Here is a 24,413-nt window from a genome sequence, read left to right as displayed (position 1 = left end):
CCTTCCTACCCCCGGTGATAACAGTGTAGCTACACCTTCCTACCTCCGGTGATGACAGTGTAGCTACACCTTCCTACCCCCGGTGATAACAGTGTAGCTACACTTTCCTACCCCCGGTGATAACAGTGTAGCTACACCTTCCTACCCCCGGTGATGACAGTGTAGCTACACCTTCCTACCCCCGGTGATAACAGTGTAGCTACACCTTCCTACCTCCGGTGATAACAGTGTAGCTACACCTTCCTACCCCCGGTGATAACAGTGTAGCTACACCTTCCTACCCCCGGTGATAACAGTGTAGCTACACCTTCCTAACCCCGGTGATGATAGTGTAGCTACACCTTCCTACCCCCGGTGATAACAGTGTAGGTATACCTGCCTACCCCCGGTGATAACAGTGTAGCTACACATTCCTACCCCCGGTGATGATAGTGTAGCTACACCTTCCTACCCCCGGTGATGATAGTGTAGCCAGGGACGTGGCCATTTTTGTGAAAATTACCATATACACTTGTACAGTGTGCACCATGTGTTGTGTCAATTAGTGCGGGGAGGGTGGATCCACCGTCGTCAGGGAGATAGTAATAAATCTAAACATTATTTGGTTATGAATAATGTTTATTACAAATTTAATCTCTATTTAGTAAACATTATGCATGATTTTTTTTTAACGGGGATTAGCCTACCTGTGCACAGGCTACTGACCCACGTCGGGGCCTTGGGAGATGAAAACATGACAATAATAATAATAATTCCCTCTGTTTCTGCTCATGCGCAGAAGAACGGTGAGTATTGGGAGGCGTGAAAGGTACACCTAGACAGAGTTTGCAGGTGCGTGCGACTGACCATACGGCTCACAAGTAAGTTGACGTCTGCTGTTTAATAGAACGCTGTAGTTTATAAATAAACAAATTTTGGGAGTGAATTAAAAAAGCTTTCAACGCCACATAGGTGCTGCATTTTACTAAAATTTTAATTTGAAAGAAATCAACTTTGTAGGAAGTGAGACAAACATTATTAGTGTTTCTAACGACAAACCAAAAATGCTGCCACTCCATTGCCGAAATCACAATCTCCATCTACCGCCACGCACACCTGAGGTAGTAGGCAGCTACCAAACAGGGAGGTACTACCGCCTCTGAAGATATTGGAAGCATAATATATTGTCTAATGGTAGACCCTGCTGCCATATGTGACCAAATCCCAGGTTGATGATCTGACTTTCTGCCTCATTTACACACAATTGCAGGGTCTCAATTGTTTCTCTTACTATTGTGGGGTTTCGTGATGTTGGATCGCACTAGGATGGAGGTGAGAAGGGAAACTCAGCTATGGCGGTTTTCTTATATACAGTAAATATATTATATACTAAACAGTCTGGTCCAGTGGCGGACTGGGTCAAACTTTTCTACCGGGAAAACTTGTAAAAGGGCCCACTCAAAAGGGTCCAAAAGGGCCCACTCAAAAGGGTCCAAAAGGGCCCACTCAAAAGGGTCCAAAAGGGCCCACTTAATCCCAAAACGTAGTCAAAGCAATCAAATAAAAGTAAAGGTTTTAAGCAAATAAAATGTTACATCTATTCAATATTGTTGTATTTATTTATATTAATGCGTGCATAATACAAATACATGCATTAATTAAAATCGTATTCTTGCATGCAAATATTTATCAATCATAATGAAACTGACACCAAAATAAAGAGAAATAATTAAGCTTTAAAATAATAAATAATGTTCATGCTATATTTATTGATGAATTGCTTTAAAAAAAAGGAAGAATTTGGATAAAAACGGGCTGATCTGACCATTCTAGATCTATATCCGAATCTGCATGTGAATCCACATCTTCTGCACTCCCCACTTCACTAATATAATGTATACATATATTGGAATGTAATCATTAATTAACGAGTGACTCATTCTTTACAGGTTTTGACCTTGTCAACCAATAAAGAATGAGTGCGTCCACATTGTGGGTTTCTCTCATCCTTAAAATGTGACATAATTTAATTGTCCAACTATTAGACATGAACACCCGCTTATGAAACCATGTTGGGAATCATTGATCAACTTATGCTTCTCCAGGTGATTTCGAATATAGATTAAAATTATTGCTTCCAATAATTTGCCTACAATTGATGTTAAGCTGATTGGACGGTAGTTAGAGGATAGTGATCTGTCTCCCTTCTTGAAAATCGGTATTACATTCGTTACCCTCCAAATATCTCATCTGGACCTGAGGACTTATTAGGCATTAACTTGTGCATTTGCTTACTATAATAACATCGTTACTAGTCATTACTATCTCGGTTAATTTATTATCTTCACTATCTCTGTAGATAGTAGGTGCCTTGAATATCATGTTTAAATTTTCGGTGGTGAAAAGTGTTGAAAAATTTATATTCTCCATCCTCATCAGTTAGCTCGCCTTTATCTGATAACCACCAACACCCTATCATCCACCACCACAACCATCACCACCACCATCCACCACCACAACCATCACCTCACCATCCACCACCACAACCATCACCTCACCATCCACCACCACAACCATCACCATCCACCACCACAACCATCACCCCACCATCCACCACCACAACCATCACCACCACCATCCACCACCACAACCATCACCACCACCATCCACCACCACAACCATCACCCCATCATCCACCACCACAACCATCACCTCACCATCCACCACCACCACCATCACCCCACCATCCACCACCACAACCATCACCCCACCATCCACCACCACAACCATCACCTCACCATCCACCACCACAACCATCACCCCACCATCCACCACCACAACCATCACCACCACCATCCACCACCACAACCATCACCACCACCACAACCATCACCTCACCATCCACCACCACAACCATCACCCCATCATCCACCACCACAACCATCACCCCATCATCCACCACAACCATCACCCCACCATCCACCACCACCCCACCACGACCACCATCACCCCACCATCCTACATGCCACCGTCTTGGCTGTGGTACAGTTAGGTGGGTGCTGGATGGCGTAGAGTCGTCGTTGGATCAGGTCGCTCAATTCAGCTGCCTCACGCTCTCTCCACGTGCGTGACCCATCCACGTCCTTCAGTTGTCTCAGGTCATATTGGGTCACTCTGGTGGTACAAAGGCAAAGTAATTATGTGTCATTCTAGTAGCACAAGGTCATACTAGGTCCTTCTAGAAGTACACTCTTGGAATTTTATCCTACACATCTGAAACTTCAGTTATGTCCTCTGCAACAGGCATGGGCAACCTTTCCTCAGTTGTGGGCCGCATTATGATTTAGGTAGTTTTCTGCGGGCCAACCCACCAAAATTTATATCCTACCGAACCCAAAACAGGAATGGATCCAGGAATCTCAAAAGGGGGGTCCAAAAAGTTGTGGGTGAGGGAACATGGGAAGCATGGTGAGCCCATCTGGTTAGAGGTTTTGGGGGGCACTGTAAGTCCACCCCCCTCCCTCTCCCCATGAATTTTTTTGAAATCTGTCTAATAGCATGGGCATTTTGAGGCCATTTTGAAGCCTTATGCACTTGATATTAGGAGATGTTCTGAGGTCAATAGTAATTACTGTTTACTACACAGAAATGCTAGAGTACAATACTGCATTTATAGAAAACGTTCTGGAATTATCGGATGAAAAGAGGGGTCCAGACCTAATCAGTCAAGAATAAATAGACAGAAGAGACACCAGGCATGAAGGATGAGGAGAGAGAGTCTGTCAACAAGTGGCCTTTACCTTTGAACCCGTGTGACCACCGCCCGTGACCCCACTTGGACTTAGCCAACGTTAGTTAATTCCCAAGTCACCCACTGCCACCAAACAGACTGCCCCGAACTTGGCCCGTAAACTCACACAAGTTAAAATGTTTATATTGTTGACCATTCATACTTATTTCACTGCTACATTTTCATAGTTACTTACTCTTAGGTGATGAAACAGTAAGAAATTGTGTGTGAAGATTATTCTTTTAATAAATATTGCCTTACTCACCATAAACTGGCTGCATCTACCTGAACCGCAGGCCACATTAAATAGAATTTCTCAATCACTCCGCGGGCCGCACAAGGGCTGCCCATGCCTGCTCTACAACAACACATACAGTCAGTTATGTCCTCCCCATTACCTTATGCGGTCTTGGATTTCCTCCAAAATATTCTTCAGTTCATTTGCGTTAACTTCCACTTTGTTGCTTTTACTTCTTTTTTTTTGCAAGAGTTGTTTGACCTGATCATTGATAAACCATTTGTTCTCCTGCACGTCCCTCTCCACCTGCCGCTGTACCAACTCATGCTCCATCGATGGCTCATACACTGAAGACCAAAAAGATAAATTATATACATATAAGTAATTTCCCTGTCAGCCAGAATCCCTTGTCCCCGAAACTCTCTAATAGCAGGAATGGATTTGCAGCCTTCTCGGAAATTCTGGGAAAACTCTTCATTCCCGCCATTGGAACAAGGTTTTTGTACAATTTGTGTTGCGTAGTACTGTACTGTACATTACTGTACCAGGACACAATCAACCAAGAATACAGTGTTAAAACAGTGTTAAATTGTACCTGTATAGAGTGATTACAGTAATGTGTACTGTACTGTTCATTCAACAGAGTGGACAGTGTATACCTACTGTAGGCTAGTGTGTAGAGGATGCATGTACAGTATACAGTGAATGTACAGTTCCTCATTCATGAAGGAAGAGGAGAGTTACAGTAACACCTGCTACAGGATATGGTACAGGACAAAGGTAGGCCATCCTGTATCATCATATCACCATTTGCCCTGTCTGTATCAAGACGACAGCATCTGCTGATGAGTACAGTATATTTTGTTTATTTTATATAATGTATAGAGTGGTATATTTTATTTATTTATACAGGGTGATTCAGCAAAGAGCACATCAAACTGGAGGATGAAATCCTGAGATAATTCTAAACCACAATGTCTTTCAAGTAAAAAGTCAGATTCTGCATAGTCTCCATGTTACAATATATTTAAGAAGTTGTATTAATGAGAGTGAATTTGATGTGAAACTCCCTCCCCCTATAACTGCTTGTTTATAATTCGGTTGTGTACGATCCCAATGTCATCACACCTGTGCTAACCACATGTTTTACATTGTACAGCTGTAACAAGACACCTGTGAATAAATTATTACAAAAACCTAGAGGGGTTTCACATACAATTCACTCTTATTAATACAACATCTTAAATGATAAGGAGGTGGCTAGGATTGAGCATCGTTGCGTTGTCTATTAAGGTTCTTAACCTCCTTTGGTTTAGTGGGCCACAGTTTGGGGATCTGTAGATACACCCGACAATAAGCAAGTCCCCTCCCTATAATTTAATTTTACACCACTTGGACTCTTCAAAAACATCCTCTCCCTGTACCCTCACCTGGCTGACTCTAAGGTCGTGCCTAGCATAGATAACCACACCCTTCTTGCAAGTTTCTTGAGAAAGGTTCGTAAATAAGTCATATCCGTCAAAACTGAACTCGCATTCCTCTGGGTAGATTCTCCTGTTCTTGTACAACAGTTCTACAACTCGTACAATATCGGGTTGGTGACGACCTTCAGTAGTGTTTCAAACTCCTCTCTCTTATCAAGGAACGTGTCAGTATTAGTGTACAATCAAAGACAAACAAAAGTCGTGTCGCGGGTTTTGGCAGAAGATTAAATATAACTCGTGAAACATTATGAGAGCCCCCCACCACAAAGCAGAGCGCACCAAAAGTTTAGCCCTTCGGCATATGTTTTCACCAAATTTCACGACACGACTTTTGTCTTTTATTGTACATGACTTTCAAGCCAGAATTTGTTCTCAGTAACGTCTCTGCTCTTGGTAGTGACTCCGGCAGCATTTACTAAGTACATGTATTTTATGAGGTGTGGTCAGAGATGTCATTTACATCACGCTCACTTTTTCCTGGGTGGGAGGTAGATCGAGAGGGGTGTACCGCTGCCCCCTGGCTCTGTGCTGGCACTCTTGCTTCCACTACCCTCCCCCTGAATATAACTCCTGTACACCCGTCCCCGTTCTTCCTCAGCTTCTCCCTCCTCTGCTTCAAGCCCTGTAGGAGTTTCTTGTGCTGTTCCCTCTGCATTACCGTGCAAGAATTTCTTTCCCAACTTGTTTGATTTTGGCAACCAGCAAGGATCCAGCTTCATCTATTTTTGTCCCAAAGAAACTCATTCCCCGATGGCTTGCAATCGCCTCTTTCGCTTTGATAATGCAGTCAGGGCTTTACCGCATTCTGTAACGTCCTAAACGTTGAATTGCTCAGACCCACACACTGCACATCCGACGTCGCACTGCAGTAATTGCATGTCAACAAACTTCCTGGTGCCGCTTCAGCCCCTGATTCCCTACACCTCATGGCTGTCGCTGTTGTGAAGAAGGGGGAGTGTGTAGACACTGTACGGTTCTACTCAGTCTTAAGCTCACCAGTTTACAATGTGATATAATTCTAATCGTCACTAAGGTGTAGAACTATATTCTACATGACACTGAGTCACTGAAGTGTACAGTAACTGCACATATGTTTCTCTTCAGTGTCAGGAAGTCTTGCTGGAGTAGCTACCAAATATCGCAACTGGTTATTGGCGGCAATGGTTGTGTTTTTTACTGCCTTCTCCATCACGACGTTGGGTGATCTTCCCTGGCTCACACAGAAACAGTCCAAGTAAGTTCATGGTGGTAGTTGATTATTGTATCCCCATAGTGTACAGTATTGGTAGAAATTGATGAATTGGTGATAGTTTCTTTGTGTCTGGTGGTAAATCTCTTTATTTTGTTTTTGTGATGTTAAGTACTGTACCTACTCCACATTCTTGTACATGTCACACCTTAATCTCTCACACACACAGTTAATAAGTCAATAAAGATCCACTTTGAACTATCTTCCTGTCTTTTCAGTACCTCCTTTACCTTACCATTGTCCCTTCTCTCTTCCTTGGGTGGCATATCTTGTCATGTCATGTAGTGTAGTACAGAGCAGGGCAGAGTATTGCATTAGCCCCTGTCTAACAGACAGTAATACTTATATAAATGTGGGTTACATACAATAGGTTTATATAATTACATCACCCACGGTAAGTTTCCTATGAGCCGTGAGTAGTCATCAAGTGGACATGTGACAGTGCATTCCCACTGTGCCCTCACACCTTGACCACAGAGTCATCAATTGAGTAGCTGGCTATCGCCAGTTCAACTCCTGTCTCTGAGCCACTGAGACGTGTGCTCTAAGAAGCTAAATATACCCAAGCTTTGTCCATTATTAACGCTCACAGCTCATAGCATTAATTACGGTGATATCCCAGTTATTGTGAAATAGTTTATTTTCTTAATAAATGGAGAAAAGACCATTTGGTTTTGAAAACCTAACCCATAAACATTTATGAATGTTGCTTCCAGTGCACCTCTAATTAGTGTTACCACAGTATGACTAGCAGTGTTCAGATTGTTCTTACAAAAGGAATATAATCTTAAGTCTTCAACATACTTTACAGTAGCGTTGAGGAGACTGACAATATATCAGTCACATAATCTTAGAGCCGTGGACTTATGGTAGCTTCTAGGAGTCAGATAATATGATTGGAAAATAATCTCATAAGACTTGGTGGTAGTAATGTACCGTTTGGTGACTGATATTCTGTCCTTCCCAATTGGTGGTTGCCTGTTCTGTACTGCCTTCACACATCTGTCTGCATCTATTTAAAAAACACACAAATTACATGTACCTACCAAACAAAACTATTAGCCCAGGTGCTTTCGACAGTGTACCCCACGAAAGGCTGAAAATCAAACTGAAGGGAATTCGGAAATGTCTAGCGTGGATAGAGCTTTATACCAATGTGGTGATTAATGGCACGAATCGTCACTGTACCTGTAACAAGTGGGGACCGCAGGGTAGTGTATTGGGCCGCTGTTGTTTGTTTGTTTCATAATGATATGCCTGACGTTGTACACTCCTCCATACAAATGTTTGCCGATGACGCCGTTATTTCGGAAATTAGAACCAACGGACTGTGGAGCTGCAGAAGGACCTCTGGGGCTCAGGAATGTCGAAGGAATGGCTGCTGAGATTCAATGTCTCGAAGTGTAAGAGGATGCACCTGGGGCGTACCAAGGAGGCGTACCATATGTCCCAACGGATGAAAAATGTTTGAGACTGTGTGAGAAGGACCTAGGTGTGTATGTTGACAATGAGCTGAAGTTCTGGGCCATTGTGAAGAATAAATCAGGCAAATAAATTATTGGGTCATAAGAAGGTCGTTCAGATATCTAGACGGTCGTCCTCGTGACGATCTTAGGGTAAGTGCTTCCCCATCTGAGTACTGTCACCCATCTGGTCCCGAATTAGGGACTGTCAGTTGGTTGAAAATGTTCAGGAGGGCCACGCGGTGCCTGCACTTGGCATCTCAGCTACCTGCGAGATTGAGCGCCTGAACTGCCTAGCTTATACACAGACGGGCAGGGGGACCTAGTTGAGGTTTATAGCATCTCAGGGCACTACTCGTTGGTGTCCCTTGAGCTGGGGACGCTGCCCAGGGTCACAGCTCAAGATTGAAGCCGCAAGTCCGGAAAACCGTGAGGCAAACTTTTTAGTGAGGTTGTAACTCTGGAACAATCTACCAGAAAGTGTTGTGACACCGGTGAGCTCTTTCAAGAAGACTTGACCAACACTGGAGCAGGTTCAGGCATTCAGGGCGGCATGCCCAGTATTTGCCAACAGTGCGTGACAGAGACGTGACCGATCGCCCGGGCGGCTAGCGAGCCGACCTTTTGGTGAAGAATATAAAGGAAAAGAGTCGTGACCGATCGCCCAAGCGGCTAACAAGCCGATCAGTGGCGAAGAGGATAAAAGTAAAAAAGTAAAAGTAAAAACTTACCAACAAATCTTCTGTTTCTTATTATTTTTCTATACTTATTTCTAAATCATTTATTAGTAAGTAAATTTTAGATGGAAGAAAAGTTAATCTTGTTCAAAGAATCTTTAGAAATTTTACTTTATTGATCAATGTTCAGATGAAATTCAAGTCATTTTTCCATAAATATTAAAGCTCAGATGTTTAACTGATGGTGATATTGACTTTAATGTTGAATCTGATGTTTAAATGTGATGTTGTGTTTAATGTTGGTGGTGTTGACTCTAGTGTTGACTGATGCTGACTGATGTTTATTCTATTGGTGACTGATGCTGACTGATGTTTACTGTAACAATGACTGATATTTATTCTCACTATAGCACCACAACAACTGGATGTAAAATTAAATAGGTGAAACATTTCTCAGCCTGAGTCCTGTACCACTACAGTACCAACACAACAGCCGGGTCATCTCCAATGCCTCTACCACAACCCCACACCAACCCCTTCACCTCTTTCCAGGTATGAGTTTCACAGAAGTAAGGGCTAATTGGCAATTAACCCCATTTAAAGCATCATACATATATTTATAGTGTTTATTTAAAAACAATTACTTTGTCACACATTTGCCAATGAAATTAAATCATTCTTCATCAAGTAAAATTATCTGAATATTTAAAAAATGTTGGGGGTGTTAGCCAATCGCAAGAATGTAATGCAGTGCTTCTTAAATTTCTTCAGTGCCATTCACCCTCTAGTCATTATCACACAATTTCATTCACCCCGAGTTCACCTTATGATTTGTTAATTTTCCACTTTCCATTCTCTCGATATATTCATTGTAATGTAGATTTATACATAAACAAATTATTCCCCCACCTGAACGAAACTGAAATCAATGAATGACAGCCACCACACATCAGTACCCGAGGTGGAACAACAAAAACCTTCCCTTCAAGATCCTGTTTGTGCAAGATAATGACCCTGGTCATCCATCATTCCTGGACGACTTCCACGCCAACATCAAGGTGGTGTTCTTGCCTCCCAATACCATCTCTGTCCTGCAGCCTATGGACCAAGGTGTCATAGCAAGTTTTAAAGCATAATACCTGCGGAGAACTTTCACACAGGCTGTGAAGGAGACAGAAGGGGAGATTGGAGTGACACTGAGAGAATTCTGGAAGAACTACAACATCTACAAGGCCATTAGGAACATTAATGCTTCCTAGTGTGAGGTCAAGACTTCCAACATGAATGGTGTTTGGAAGAAGCTCTGCCCATAATTTGCCAGTGACTTCAAGGGATTTACAGAGAATGTGGATTCAGTGGCCAGCAACCTAGTGGAACTGGGCAAGCAACTGCATTTGGAAATGGAGGAAGATGATGTCCACGAATTGTTGGAATGCCACACTGAGGAGCTGACCAACGAAGATTTGATGGAGCTGGAGTCACACAGGGTCCAGGAGGAGGAACAGGAGGCTGAGGAACACAAAAAATTTAACTCTAAGCAGCTGGATGAAGATTTCAGCATGATTGAGAAGGTACAGTACTAGCTTCTTTTGAGTCTCAGGACCAAACACTGAAAGATTTACAAAAGTATCTGCAGCTGTTGACGTTGCTATTGCCCGCTGCAAGATAATTTATGAAGAAAATAAGAGATTAACTGTGCAGACATCTCTTGATAAGTTTTTCAAGAGAGTTGAGATGGGACAGAAGGAGCAAGGGAAATTATAATCTACGGAACATCAAGAACCAACGCCATCTACACCTGTAGGAGGTTATTCAACCTTTAAAGCCATTCCCAGTGCCCCAGAATCAGATACCTGTACCTCAGACCCTGTTGATCCTTCATCGCCACCCTCATCTCCATCCTCCAACTAACTTCAACATTGTGGTTTAGAATTATCTCAGGATTTCATCCTCCAATTTGATGTGCTCTTTGCTGAATCACCCTGTATAAATAAATAAAATATACCACTCTATACATTATATAAAATAAACAAAATATACTGTACTCATCAGCAGATGCTGTCGTCTTGATACAGACAGGGCAAATGGTGATATGATGATACAGGATGGCCTACCTTTGTCCTGTACCATATCCTGTAGCAGGTGTTACTGTAACTCTCCTCTTCCTTCATGAATGAGAACTGTACATTCACTGTATACTGTACATGCATCCTCTACACACTAGCCTACAGTAGGTATACACTGTCCACTCTGTTGAATGAACAGTACAGTACACATTACTGTAATCACTCTATACAGGTACAATTTAACACTGTTTAACACTGTATTCTTGGTTGATTGTGTCCTGGTACAGTAATGTACAGTACAGTACTACACAACAAAATTGTACAAAAACCTCGTTCCAATGGCGGGAATGAAGAGTTTTCCCAGAATTTCGAGAAGGCTGCAAATCCATTCCTGCTATTAAGTTTCGGGGACAAGGGATTCTGGCTGACAGGAGATTACTTATATGTATATAATTTATCTTTTTGGTCTTCAGTGTATGAGCCATCGATGGAGCATGAGTTGGTACAGCGGCAGGTGGAAGGGACGTGCAGGAGAACAAATGGTTTATCAATGATCAGGTCAAACAACTCTTGCAAAAAAAAAGTAAAAAGCAAGAAAGTGGAAGTTAACGCAAATGAACTGAAGAATATTTTGGAGGAAATCCAAGACCGCATAAGGTAATGGGAGGACATAACTGACTGTATGTGTTGTTGTAGAGCAGGCATGGGCAGCCCTTGTGCGGCCCGCGGAGTGATTGAGAAATTCTATTTAATGTGGCCTGCGGTTCAGGTAGATGCAGCCAGTTTATGGTGAGTAAAGCAATATTTTTTAAAAGAATAATCTTCACACACAATTTCTTACTGTTTCATCACCTAAGAGTAAGTAACTATGAAAATGTAGCAGTGAAATAAGTATGAATGGTCAACAATATAAACATTTTAACTTGTGTGAGTTTACGGGCCAAGTTCGGGGCAGTCTGTTTGGTGGCAGTGGGTGACTTGGGAATTAACTAACAGATTCACAGATTGCCCACGAGGGGTCTAGTTTATTGGGCACCCCCTTACATCCTGTGCAAGGTGAATCGCAGAAGCGTTTACAGTGCCTAACTGGGAAGCATGCGGAGTTCATTCTTGCCTTTATGACTCATGCATTAAGGGCGTAAAAGGCCTGAAGGGTCATGGGTTTTGTCAGAAAGTTACATAAAGTGACAGAATGATGAGTGTGTGGGGGTAAAATTCCCGGTACAATTTATCTGTTTATGGCAAAGCGTAGCAGGTCCCTAATAATGTCATGCCAGGCCTGTCACTAGGAGGAGATATCTGGTCAGGGAGGAAGAGGTGCCACCCCTGTAATGGGAGGTCATAGGGCAAATGAGGATGTAGTGAGAGAGGGTGTGAGAGTCTGTTGACCACAAAGTTTACAAACAGTGCGGCCAGGCTCAGGTTTGCCAATGCACTAGGCGTGGCGAAGTACAGTGGGGTGGAGGTGATATGGTGTGGTGTGACTGGTACAGTATGGGTGGGGGGGAGGCACAGGCATTGACAACATTGAGGGACACACCTTTTAGTGTGATTGTTAAGGTGTGTTCGTCAACATGTCGGTGGGGTACAGGTAGCCGGGGGTGGTGTCCTCAGGTCCAGGTAGCCCTGGTGGAGACAGCTCAGACACGGGCGCGGCTTGCGGTGGGTGGAGGACAGGTTGAGGCACCAAGTGTCGTGAGGTTGGGGCAGGACTTCGCTCGGGGGCAACAGGACACACCAGGGCAGGCCCGGTAGGTGCTACACCAGTAGTGAGGCCGCCGGCAGTGGGTAGGCCGTGAGCAGGGGGGGCTCACAGGGGACCAACAGCTTGTGTCAAACCAGCAGAGAGGAGTGACTGGGTGGCAACAGAGGGCAGGAGTAGGTGGGAGATGGTGGTACAGAGTGTAGCCAAGTTGTTCAATACGGTTGGTAAATTGTTGGAAGAGGATATGATCTGTGTCATGTCACTGGCGGGTTGTGGGGACCGGTGGGCCAAGGCCTGACAGCTTCAGAGTAGAGACAGGGAGGAGGCCCAGTAGTAGTTGAGTTAGGAGACGGCCGGGACTGCTGTGTTGTAGCCAGGTGAGGCCAGGCAGAGGCAGGTGTTGTTGAAGAAGGCGTTGCTGGAGCAGGGGTACAGGGGGTGTGGCTCGGAAGACTGGGGTGGGGGGGGGCGTTGTGGTAGACTTGGTCTTCGGGGGCGATTGTGGCATTGCCGTGAGTCAGCATTGTGCCGGCCGCCACAGTTACAACATCTGGGATTAATTACATAGTCCACCCCACCACTATTAAGGTGGTCTTTGATTTTCTGGGCACAGGCGGCGGAGTTGTGGTTACGTGAACAGAAGCGACATCTCGGCCGATCACGTCGACAGCAGACAGTGAAGTTCTAACCCCAATGAGAACAGAAAACACAAAATGCAGGCTCAGGATGATAGGCTTCTGCATACAGTGGGGGTAAGAGTGGGTGGGCATCCACAGTGGTTGGGCACTCCCTTCCCTTCCACTTGACAATGACAGCGGGTTGTGGAACTCTCCCCCGGTAATGGCGACGTATACTCAGTATACTAGAGTTAAAGTCACGCGCATCTTCGATGTCAGCGTATAAGGGGAAACGTTTCACTAGGATGTGGCAACATTCATCCGCGTCTACTGGGGGGGGGGGTGGGGCACCAGGACGACCCCGTCAAAGCCAACAGTACTAAGTGTTTCATAGACCTCAGAAGTCTGACACTTAATAAAGTTCCGGTTCTTGCCTTGTCGGAATTGAATGTTGAGACAGTGTTGTCTGCAGTACTTCATCATCTAATTAAAGTGTTCCTCTACAGTTTTCATAGAGTCCTTGGGGAAGTGGAGATTCAGCTTACTTGTTTGTTTGGCAGAGGTCAGGGTGATAGGGTCCATGGCATTGGTGTTTCCACTGTGGCTAGTGTTTCCCATAGAAACATTACCGTCACTGTCATAATCACTGGGGTCTGACTCTTGAAGGGTGTTGGATTCAGTATGACCAGGCGAGTTGGTAATGGCATTGTGGGGTACGGGTTGTTTCTCCTCCATCCTGTGTGAGTGCGAATTTCTGGGGGTCACCATTTGTGGGGTACGGGTTATTTGATTCACACTCAGGATGGGATGGAGAAAGGAAACTCACAATGTGCTCTCTGTATACATGTTGTATTGGATGTACAATGCAGCTTGGTGCTGGGAAGGCAGCATGGTTACAAGCGTTGAGTAGAGCGAGCTGGTTGGTGAGGGTGCTCAGAGGAGGACCAGCTTGTGGGTCGCCATGCTCGCCATGTTCCCTCACCCACAACTTTTTGGACCCCCCTTTTGAGATTCCTGGATCCATTCCTGTTTTGGGTTGGGTAGGATATAAATTTTGGTGGGTTGGCCCGCAGAAAACTACCTAAATCATAATGCGGCCCACAACTGAGGAAAGGTTGCCCATGCCTGTTGCAGAGGACATAACTGAATTTTCAGATGTGTAGGATAAAATTCCAAGAGTGTACTTCTAGAAGGACCTAGTATGACCTTGTGCTACTAGAATGACACATAATTACTTTGCCTTTGTACCACCAGAGTGACCCAATATGACCTGAGACAACTGAAGGACGTGGATGGGTCACGCACGTGGAGAGAGCGTGAGGCAGCTGAATTGAGTGACCTGATCCAACGACGACTCTACGCCATCCAGCACCCACCTAACTGTACCACAGCCAAGACGGTGGCATGTAGGATGGAAAGAGTGAGTACAATAACTTGACTGTATCTCAGTAAAGATGGTGTCTAGGAGAGACAAGGTGAGTGCCACTAAACTCCACCTGTACCACAGCCTAAAAGTGCACCAAACATTTATACAAACTATACGCAGCCTTATACTTGCACAGTTCTACATACCATACAGTATTGTTTGGATATTTCTCATTTCTCATTTATTTATTTATTTATTTACCAATTTCCAGTTACCTGAAGTATTTCCCCTTTTAAGTTTCTTATTACTGTCTCTGGTTTAAGAACTCCCAAAAAGAAATTAAATTATTTGCATAAAATAAAACAAGGCTTCAGGTAACTGTAAACTGGTAAATAATAGAGAGTTTCCAGAGCTATATTTAGTTGTAATCTGTAAATTGGTAAATAATAGAGCTTCCAGAGCTATATTTAGTTGTAATCTGTAAATTGGTAAATAATAGAGCTTCCAGAGCTATATTTAGTTGTAATCTGTAAATTGGTAAATAATAGAGCTTCCAGAGCTATATTTAGTTGTAATCTGTAAATTGGTAAATAATAGAGCTTCCAGAGCTATATGTAGTTGTGATCTGTAAACCCCTTCCGGCCTTCTGACTGTGGGTTTCTAATCAAGAAATACTGAAGTAGAAAGTATTCTTCTGGAAACAGAAAATGTTAAAGCTTGAGATGTTTGTCAAACTGAGTTAACACAAAGTGTATGGTAGTTGGAATAAATTTTTTGACTTTGTTGCCTATGACTGTAAAATACAATTTTCCTTTAAATTTTCTAAATTAACATCAAAATTACCATTTCACTGACCAGTTTCTACGTTTCCCTGCTTTTAAAATTTTCATGACATTCAAATTTCCCAGATACTGTACTGTACTTGAAGACTGCCAAGGCAAAGTGTTCATATCCTGTTATGCAGGATAGTCAACAAAGTTACGTAAGATTAAGGTGATACATAATGTCAGAAATAAGTTGATGAAAAGTTTTTGTTAGACTTAAATATACCAGGGGATCCAGGGGGGCAGAGCCCCCTGGTTAGGTAATTTTAAGTCATTTGCGAGGGAAATGTCATAGAAGAAAAGTTTCTTAACATTGTTGAAACCATCGGAAAAACACATTGCCCAACAAAAAATCCGTGGTTGTCCACTTGTAAAAATTTACCCCAAATTCTTTGTTTGTACCAGGGGTGCGGGATTGGATGTCAGCTGCACCACGTATTGTACTGCGTGATGGCTGCTTATGGGAGCCAGAGGACCTTGGTGCTATATCCTGGCAATTGGAACAAGTACTTCCTTCCCATCAATAGCTCCTGCAACTCTTCACACCTCACCAACATCTCCAGGTGGCCGGGTAATGTCTCAGCCAAGGAAGAAACCAAATTAAACCTATCGTTCAACAACCAACATATTGTTTATTTGTACCATAAGCACATTTTCTTTTCTGCACCACAAACTTACTTATTACAGTTACACTTATTTTATGCCACACTCATACAATAAACAAAAACATACTGTGACAGCACCACTCTACACCAAAAACAGTGTATTACAATGATAAGACAACAATTACGGTGGTTTATATTGGTGATATATGTTATAGTGGTTTATATTGGTGATATATGTTATAGTGGTTTATATTGGTGATATATGTTATAGTGGTTTATATTGGTGATATATGTTATAGTGGTTTATATTGGTGATATATGTTATAGTGGTTTATATTGACATAATTAGCTACAGGACTGGAGGGAGACATCCGGGTGATAGAGTTCCCCCTCTGGGACAAGCCGGTACCAGCGCCGGATTACATGCCTCTGTCTCTACCACGGGACATTTGGCGGCGGCTAGTGAGATTTCATGGGGATCCTGGTGCCTGGTGGGTTGGCCAGTTCTTCCAGTATGTGCTACGTCCCAACCAGCACTTACAGGACATTATCCACAACCTGACCACCACACTTGACTTCCAGACGCCCATTGTCGGGTAAATCCAGAGGTTGCATCCCTCTCTGTCATATTATTGTACACAGTAGATATTAGTGACTAGTATATGGTGTCCACTGCATCATTCTGTGTCGGAATTTCTCTCTCTCTCTCTCTCTCTCTTCCACGTGATAATTAAATGTAAATAAATCACTATGAACTGAATTATATATCTGATTTAAAAGGCGACTCAGCTTAGGAATGTCACACCATTTCCACAGTGTTAAGTTTCTTGTATTTTGGTTATACACATTCGATGCCTTCCATGACACACCTGTAAGGAACTTCCACCGTTTTGTAAAGGGTTTGAGATCCTCTATACTGTACTGTACACCTGGTAAACTCCAGGGCTCAACATAACTATAATTTCTATTATAATTATTTTAGAGGGTAACATTATGAATCTAGCTTCTATCCTCAGTACTGTACACTGTATATCACTCTCGGCTATCCCCTTCCTCTGTAGGAGTAAACAGTGGGCTTCATAACTGACCTAACCCGAGGATCCATAAGAATGCGCTTGCTTGCCAGTTTAGATGGTGACACACTGGGCAATTTCCTCCTAACATGTTGTCCATTTTGCTAGCCTGATGTCCAAGCAAGCAGCAGGATTTTGGCTGTTGCGAGAAATGGACGACGGTTTGAGGGCGAGTTCTGCTGGCCGGGTTAGTGCTCAACTGAGCTTCATATTAGGTGTTGAATATTTAAATAAAAATTTAATAAATCATTAAACAATAATAATTTTTAATATAATACATAAAACGATGACAAGTTTCTATTTACAGTAGTTGTCACTTTAAAAATTCCTCGTTAGCCGCCCAAGCGGCTAACGAGCCGATCAGTGGTGAAGAGGATAAAAGTATATCATTATTGAGGGTCTTCTTGGACCATCCATCCACCGCCACGTTTAAACAAACTTCACGACGCACCAATTGTCTTTTCTTTAGGTTTTGCAGAGGCCTCACCTGCTTCAGTAATTGTAGAACTACAGTCTAATTGTAACCCCAAAAATTTAAAGTTTGCATTTTATTGAATTTTTTATAACACCTGTCAAGAGTTACATTAAAATATCTGGTAATGCAGACTTCTGGACACACTAATCCCGAGGAGACTAAAGAATACTCCTTTCCAGAAACTATGTTTATGGCAACGTCATTTTTTTATAATTAAGCTTACAAGATAGGCTTTGGTAACAACAAGCTTGAAGGTTAGGATTTTCTTGACTTACGAACCCCTCAGAGACAGATTATTCTGGATTAATTATCACGAAGGATGGAAACTTTTGTCAACATACTAACCGCCTGAAGTCATCATTAAAACTTTCTTGTAGACCTGTATCAAGCAGAGTACATGTACTGTACAGTGATAATCCTTAACACCTACAGAGTACATGTGTGATTCTCATCCTTAATACTTACAGAGTACGTGTGTGATTCTCATCCTTAATACTTACAGAGTACATATAAGACTGACTGATAAGAAGAAAGAGGCAAAATTGCACAGTCTGGAGGAATACATGACTCAAGTGGAGGAGTACTACAAGGTTTTGGACCTAAAGGAGAAAAATGCCACTCGTAGGATCTACCTCGCCTCCGATGAGCGGAAAATTTTTTCCGATGCAAAAATAAAGTAATTTTGTTTCTGTCTTTAGTCTTGAAGAGTATCAAATTAAGTTCTGTGTACAATACACATTTGTTTACCCATTTTTCCCTTCCCTCTTCAAGATCTCTTATTTTTTGCCTTTCAAGGATTCATACTGTCTGCAGGGTAACTCAAGATTAGAGTTACAATGTCCATACTTAGTTTATCTATTCAGATTGTTAACTAAAGTTAATTCAGATTTAGAGCAGCTGGAAACAGAGACTGGAATGAAATTTGAAATTGAAGCCCAAACCCAAAACAAATTTGCAGAAAAGTGTCACAAGAGGAGGGGCTAAAAAAAAAGTGAAATGTGGAGTAGACAGGATTGGGCAGACACTAAAAAGATATGCAAGGAAAAGAAAGATGATATCAGTAGATACAAATGGTTCCTCTCAGTTGTGAATACTTACAGATACCCGCACTACCAGATCCTGTACAACCCAGAGAGCGAGAAGTTAGGCGAGTTGAAGCTGCGTCGCTACTCCGTGTCGTCTTGTTTAACCGACATATTCATGCTATCTCGCTGCAGCCTCGTGGTGGCCACCTTATCGTCCAATGTGAGTCCTTACTGATAATTTCACACACTTTCTGCAGCTCTGGATGATAGAGGTAGTCTTGTAAGTGATATTATGTTACTGTTACATTCACACCCAGTACAGGATCCACACTACAGGACCCATACTACAGAACCCACACTACAGAACCCACACTACAGGAGGAACCACACTACAGAACCCACATTACAGAACAGACACTACAGGACCCACACTACAGAACCCACATTACAAGAACCACACTACAGGACCCACACTACTGGACTCACACTACAGGACCCACACTACAAGACCCATACTACAGGACCCATACTTCAGGACCCACACTACAGGACCCACATTATCATTTAAGAAATAATTGCATGTATAAAAGTCAAACACTTACTTAATGCACAATATGAATAAGGGCGAGTGATGAACAACGAATGCATTTTGTGAACCCATCAATTGTGATTGTTCTCAATGGCACATGTTGGGTGTGGCGACAATTCCTAGTAAAAGGAGTGTATTAAAAGGGAAACGGCAAGTGAAATGAAAATATGGATTATGATAATATGACTTAGATTAATGGAGAGTTTGGCACTAGGGATAGAATGATATGGTGGTCAACTTTTTCTTCAAGAGTTATCAGGACTATTTGATAAAAAATAGCATAATTTGGTAACTATTTATTAATCAGTGAGAAGGTATTGCTCCCCTGGTCAAAGTGGCAGTAAAGGATATGTCTGTCTTCGTTTCATCACAACTTGGGGAACAGATTGGTCGACTGGTCTATGAGATAATGCAGAGTCTTTACCCCGACGGCTCCTTGTACTTCAGTTCACTCGACAATGACTACTTCGTTCACTTCCAACGACCAAAACTCGCCCGAGCCCGCTTCCCTCACTCTCCCCGCAGGTCAGTACCACTCTCTATGGCTCTCCTCAAAATCAAACAAATTTTCCTCCGTCAATTGACTTGCCAAGTTTCATCAAAATTATTCCATTTTTAAAGTAATATATGTTAAGGTTATTTTCAGCCAGTGTCTGGATCACCTACCGTTCAGGTATTTTTGTATCAGTAATTGTTCCAAATGAATTTAAATCTTTGCAAAACTCCTGCCTCCTAATACTGAATCTTTATCGATGCATAACTGCTGAGAAGATATAATTTATAGTATATATGAATTCATTATTTCAATACGGAATGAAAGGATCCAGTGTTGCCTTCTTCTGGGATAAGTGTTGAATAAAGTAAAGAACAATAATAACCCATCATTCTGGGTCTATTGGACCATGGTATAAGTATGCTAAGTCTCAACTCCTCTCAGAATTGAAGGAGTGACAATGAAGCGTGGTTTTTTTTTTTTACGAGAAGACTAAACAGAAAAAAAAGAAATGTCCTCATCTCTCGGCGGTGAGTTAAATATTCCTCGCTTCCTCTCAGACAAGGGATGAGGTAAAAATGTTGAAAGATAGAATTAATTTATCTCTTACTAATTGTAAAATATTTTTCTTTCTCTGGGTGGGGCAACAGGCAGGGGGTGATTAAGATGCAGACGGGAGACCTTGTGAAAGAGGGCTACAAATACCCCATAAACTTCCACAATGGCTTTGCGGAGGGTATCAACCTCAGAACCAAGGAGAAAGGTAAATACCCTTACTACAAGGTTGAGAGTGTCTACGATATTGTTAATACTTCTTACAGTCATGATGATGCAACAGGAAAGTTATAAGAAAACGTCAGAGAAAAGGCCAAGAGATTCATCCATCTTATTGTTACACCTTGTCAGCTGTTGTTCAAGTTATTATTGGTGTAAATCAACCTAACAAGTCTGACTGTGTTAAAATTGTAAAGGAGTGACAAAATTCATCACTTACTGTGGTAAACATTTTGGGTTCTATAAAGTTGTACATGAATTACAGCATATTCAGTACTGTCCAGGTATGTGATCATACATGGAATATGAAGCATCTGTATGACTCCTAGTTCTCACACAATAAGACTAGAAAATTAGAAAAAGTGGAAACATGTACAGTTGCCTCCAGGTGTTGTTGCAAGAGAGGCACGGTAGGTGGTAACAACACACCTGGAGGCGTCTGTGTGTGTTAAATTGTTCCAGATGGTGATCACACAGTCTTGCATAACAATTTGTTGTAAACATCTGGGTGTGTTCATCACCTTGTTCACATATCACTTTCTTATCATTGATGTAGCACCACTAATAGCACTGTATATGTTTACTATAAGTTTTTGGCTCCATACTTTCATCATATCTGTAGTTTTGTAATTTGAACTTAATGTACATTATAATTCATAAACTCGTGGATTATATTCCCAGTTGTGTGAAATATATCGTTAACACTGTTGCTGCTGTTGCTATTATCATTAATTATGAAATTGTTGTTATTATTACACATACATGCATTACATGTACTCGTGCAATTCACTAGTTTATGTCCGAACCTTCTCAGAGAAACACAGGTATATCTGGTTAATGTTTTTTGGAGAATCTGACCTACTCTTAACAATGACTTTTGTCAAAGTTGGAAAAGTGACATTTTATCTTCTCCATAATATCAAAATTAATGAATCCTTCTTTACACTAATAGCTAACTATTGTGTTACAGGAGCTAATAATACACCACTAAAAATTAAACGACCACTTTTTCAGTATTTTTAGTACTGTACAGTTTACAATATCTACAAATAAAGAAAGACGCCAAACTGTTAAATATTTTAGGAAAGTCAAGGGGCACTCCATGGGTTTCACAGCTGTGGTCTGCTGACCGGTCAACTGAATATGGGTAGTGTTGGACTTTTACCCTTTTCTGACCCTCAGTCATCTCAGTAGGCCACACGAGTGGCCCTCCGTCATATCCGTGGTCCACACAAGTGGCCCTTTGTCATCTCAGTGGGCTGCACGAGTGGCCCTCCGTCATCTCAGTGGGTCACAAAAGAAACAAATAATGGTATGTGTTAGGTATTCTGGGTAATAAGTTCTATATACAGGAGAGAACACAAACACCTGTATAGTTTGTAGGTTCGGTTTACTGGATAAGAGTATGTACACAGAGGTGGATAGCACTGCTCCTAGTAAGGTCCTGGTCAACTACTCAGACGACGTATGGCAAGTGATACATTAGCAGCTTCCATACGTCGCCAGGCACATAATTAAGCGTGTGGGATATGGTAATAACATTGCCACGCTGCTAGCTAGGCTGAATAAATATAAATGGAGCACATACATAATATACATACATAATACATAATCAGCATACATAATATACATACAGTATGTTCAATACACTGCCTCCCATTATAGGACACCTGGAGATGATTACCTTGCAATACTGTACATCATAGGTAAACACAGCCACCAACAATGATGATCATGAAGTACTCCCATATAAAGAAATAAATATGCATATTTTGTGTGAATCTAAATATTCTGTACAGTTGTATTAGGACCCCGCGCACCCTGACCTCACCAGCACGGCGGCCATTACCCCCGTGAACCGTCCCACCATGTGAGATGATTACTCCCAGCTATGCCATTCCACTGTAAGCCTGTGGATTCCCGGCATACCACCACATATGAGTAGGAATACATAATGAAATACGTGAGAAACTCAGCGGCCGTCACTTGGAGCGACCTTAAACTACCAGGCGTAGAAACAGTACTGGTATGTCTCTTGGTGAAACCCTCGTCTCTACCCACCGAGGGCGGTGTGCGAACGAGGTGCCTGATATGTGTATCTAGAAATTACAAGGAGTCCCATACTTGCAGGTGTGGAGTGTAACAGGTGAGGTGAGGTGAGCTGGTGCTACTATGTATGATAACCTAAGGTGCTATATTCCATACAGGTGGAGCAGTCTGACGTGTTGAGTGTTATTGTAAGAAGGGATGACCGAGGTAAGGAGGTCACTCATTGTTATGTAATAAGTAGGTGGATGACACGCAACTAATGTAAGACGTCTGTTGTCGAGCAGGTTAACCAGAATCATCGTTGTTCTTCTGAGGAAGACCAACTCACTTGTATCTTAACGGAATGCAGTATGTTTTATGTGGAATAATTTAGTTAAGACATGTTATGGTTTCACCCTTCTTTCCCCTTATCGATCTTGTCAATGAAAAACCTAACCCAATGCCTAGTCCACTCTGCCCGCTACCTAACGAGCTACATACTGCCCAGAGGGGGTCTGGTGACAGCAACCTTTAAAATTAAGACTATAGTTAAGTTATCCCCCTCAGAATTAGTGACCCCAGAATCTGGCAGTATACAGGGATACGTAAGAATTGGATAGAATGATCGCCTTTCTCGTAAAACCCGGCAATAAACTTAAAATAATCGTAGGAGCACAAGAGTATAAGAGTAAAGGAAAGGTAATGAGACGCGACAGATCGTCTAAGCTGCTAACGAGCCGATAAGTGGTGAAGAGGATAAAAGTAAGTAAAAAGTAAAAAGTAAAAGCCCATTTTCAAAAGTCAATTAGGTGGTGGCGACTACTAAATATTTGCCACATATTTTAACCATAACAGCATCCATCACTCTTACCAGGATAGAAGATAGTGAATAACCCCGTATATCTCCTTCACCAGCCATAACAGCACCGCGTTAAAAAATATACAAAATATTGATATATAATTATTACAATAAGAACATTTGCAGAGAAAAAGCATATTCAGTCTTGGAGACCAATGTTCTTCAGTCCCAAAAAAGTTATCATAATTTTTGAAACCAAGGAATACAGAGGAAGAAACTCCCCTTAAAACCTGTTAAGTCTTCCTGGCCTCTGACGCGCCACCTCAGGAGGGTTCGACATCGTAAAGAACGTTTTGCTCTACATGGGTAACTACCTAAAAAAAGGTTTCTGAAACAATACAATACTTCAGTTTTCAAAGGTTTGTTTGTTTGGTGTTTGGTCGAAGAAATGGCTACTGAGATTCACCAAGTGTAAGAGGATGCTCCTGGGGAGTACCAACGATAAGGAGGCGTATCATATGTCCCAACGGGATGAGGAAACTGCACTAGTTGAGACTGTGTGTGAGAAGGACCTAGGTGTGTATGTTGACAATGAGCTGAAGTTCTCGGGCCATTGCGAGAAGAAGGTAAATTAAGCAACTAAATTATTGGGTCTTATAAGAAGGTCGTTCAGATATCTAGACGGTCCGTCCCTCGTGACGATCTTCAGGAGTGAAGTGCTTCCCCATCTGGAGTACTGTCACCCCGTCTGGTCCCCGAGATATGCTAGGAAGGACTGTCAGTTGGTTGAAAATCATTTCAAGGAGGGGCCACCAGACTGGTGCCCTGCACTTCGGCACCTCAACTACCCTGAGAGATTGGGCCTGAACTTGCCTGGCTTATACACAGACGGGCAGGGGGGACCTAAATGGGGTGTATAAGCATCTCAAGGGCACTACTCAGTTGGAGTGTCCTTACTTGGAGCTGGCGGACGGTCGACCCTGAGGGGTCACAGCTCAAGGCTGAAGAAGCCGCAAGTTCAGAAAAACTGTGAGGGCAAACTTTTTCGGAGTGAGAGTTGTGAACTCTTGGAACAATCTACCAGAGAGTGTTGT

The 24,413-nt window shown here is 42.4% G+C and overlaps 1 protein-coding gene across 1 annotated transcript; it reads left to right on the top strand.

Moving 5' to 3' along the window:
• The first annotated feature begins 836 nt into the window (after positions 1-836).
• Positions 837-21,795, top strand: LOC121871672 (alpha-(1,6)-fucosyltransferase-like). Its single transcript, XM_042374085.1, has 11 exons — positions 837-860; positions 6,596-6,725; positions 9,338-9,432; positions 11,420-11,603; positions 14,523-14,688; positions 15,864-16,029; positions 16,413-16,659; positions 18,114-18,287; positions 18,712-18,856; positions 19,611-19,750; positions 20,369-21,795. Coding segments are annotated over exons 1-11 (1,647 nt in total). The 5' UTR covers positions 837-859; the 3' UTR covers positions 20,568-21,795.
• Positions 21,796-24,413: the final 2,618 nt, after the last annotated feature.

This window comes from Homarus americanus, unplaced genomic scaffold, assembly GCF_018991925.1.
Source record: "Homarus americanus isolate GMGI-L3 unplaced genomic scaffold, GMGI_Hamer_2.0 scaffold39675, whole genome shotgun sequence".
NCBI lineage: Eukaryota > Metazoa > Arthropoda > Malacostraca > Decapoda > Nephropidae > Homarus > Homarus americanus.
This window is presented reverse-complemented; position numbering and strand designations above follow the sequence as displayed.

Excerpts from the sequence above, each read along its gene's own strand:
- LOC121871672 (XM_042374085.1), top strand. Across the intron at positions 16,030-16,412 it reads CAACATCTCCAGGTGGCCGG|CTACAGGACTGGAGGGAGAC; the intron begins GTAATGTCTCAG and ends TGACATAATTAG. Across the intron at positions 16,660-18,113 it reads TTCCAGACGCCCATTGTCGG|AGTACATATAAGACTGACTG; the intron begins GTAAATCCAGAG and ends TAATACTTACAG.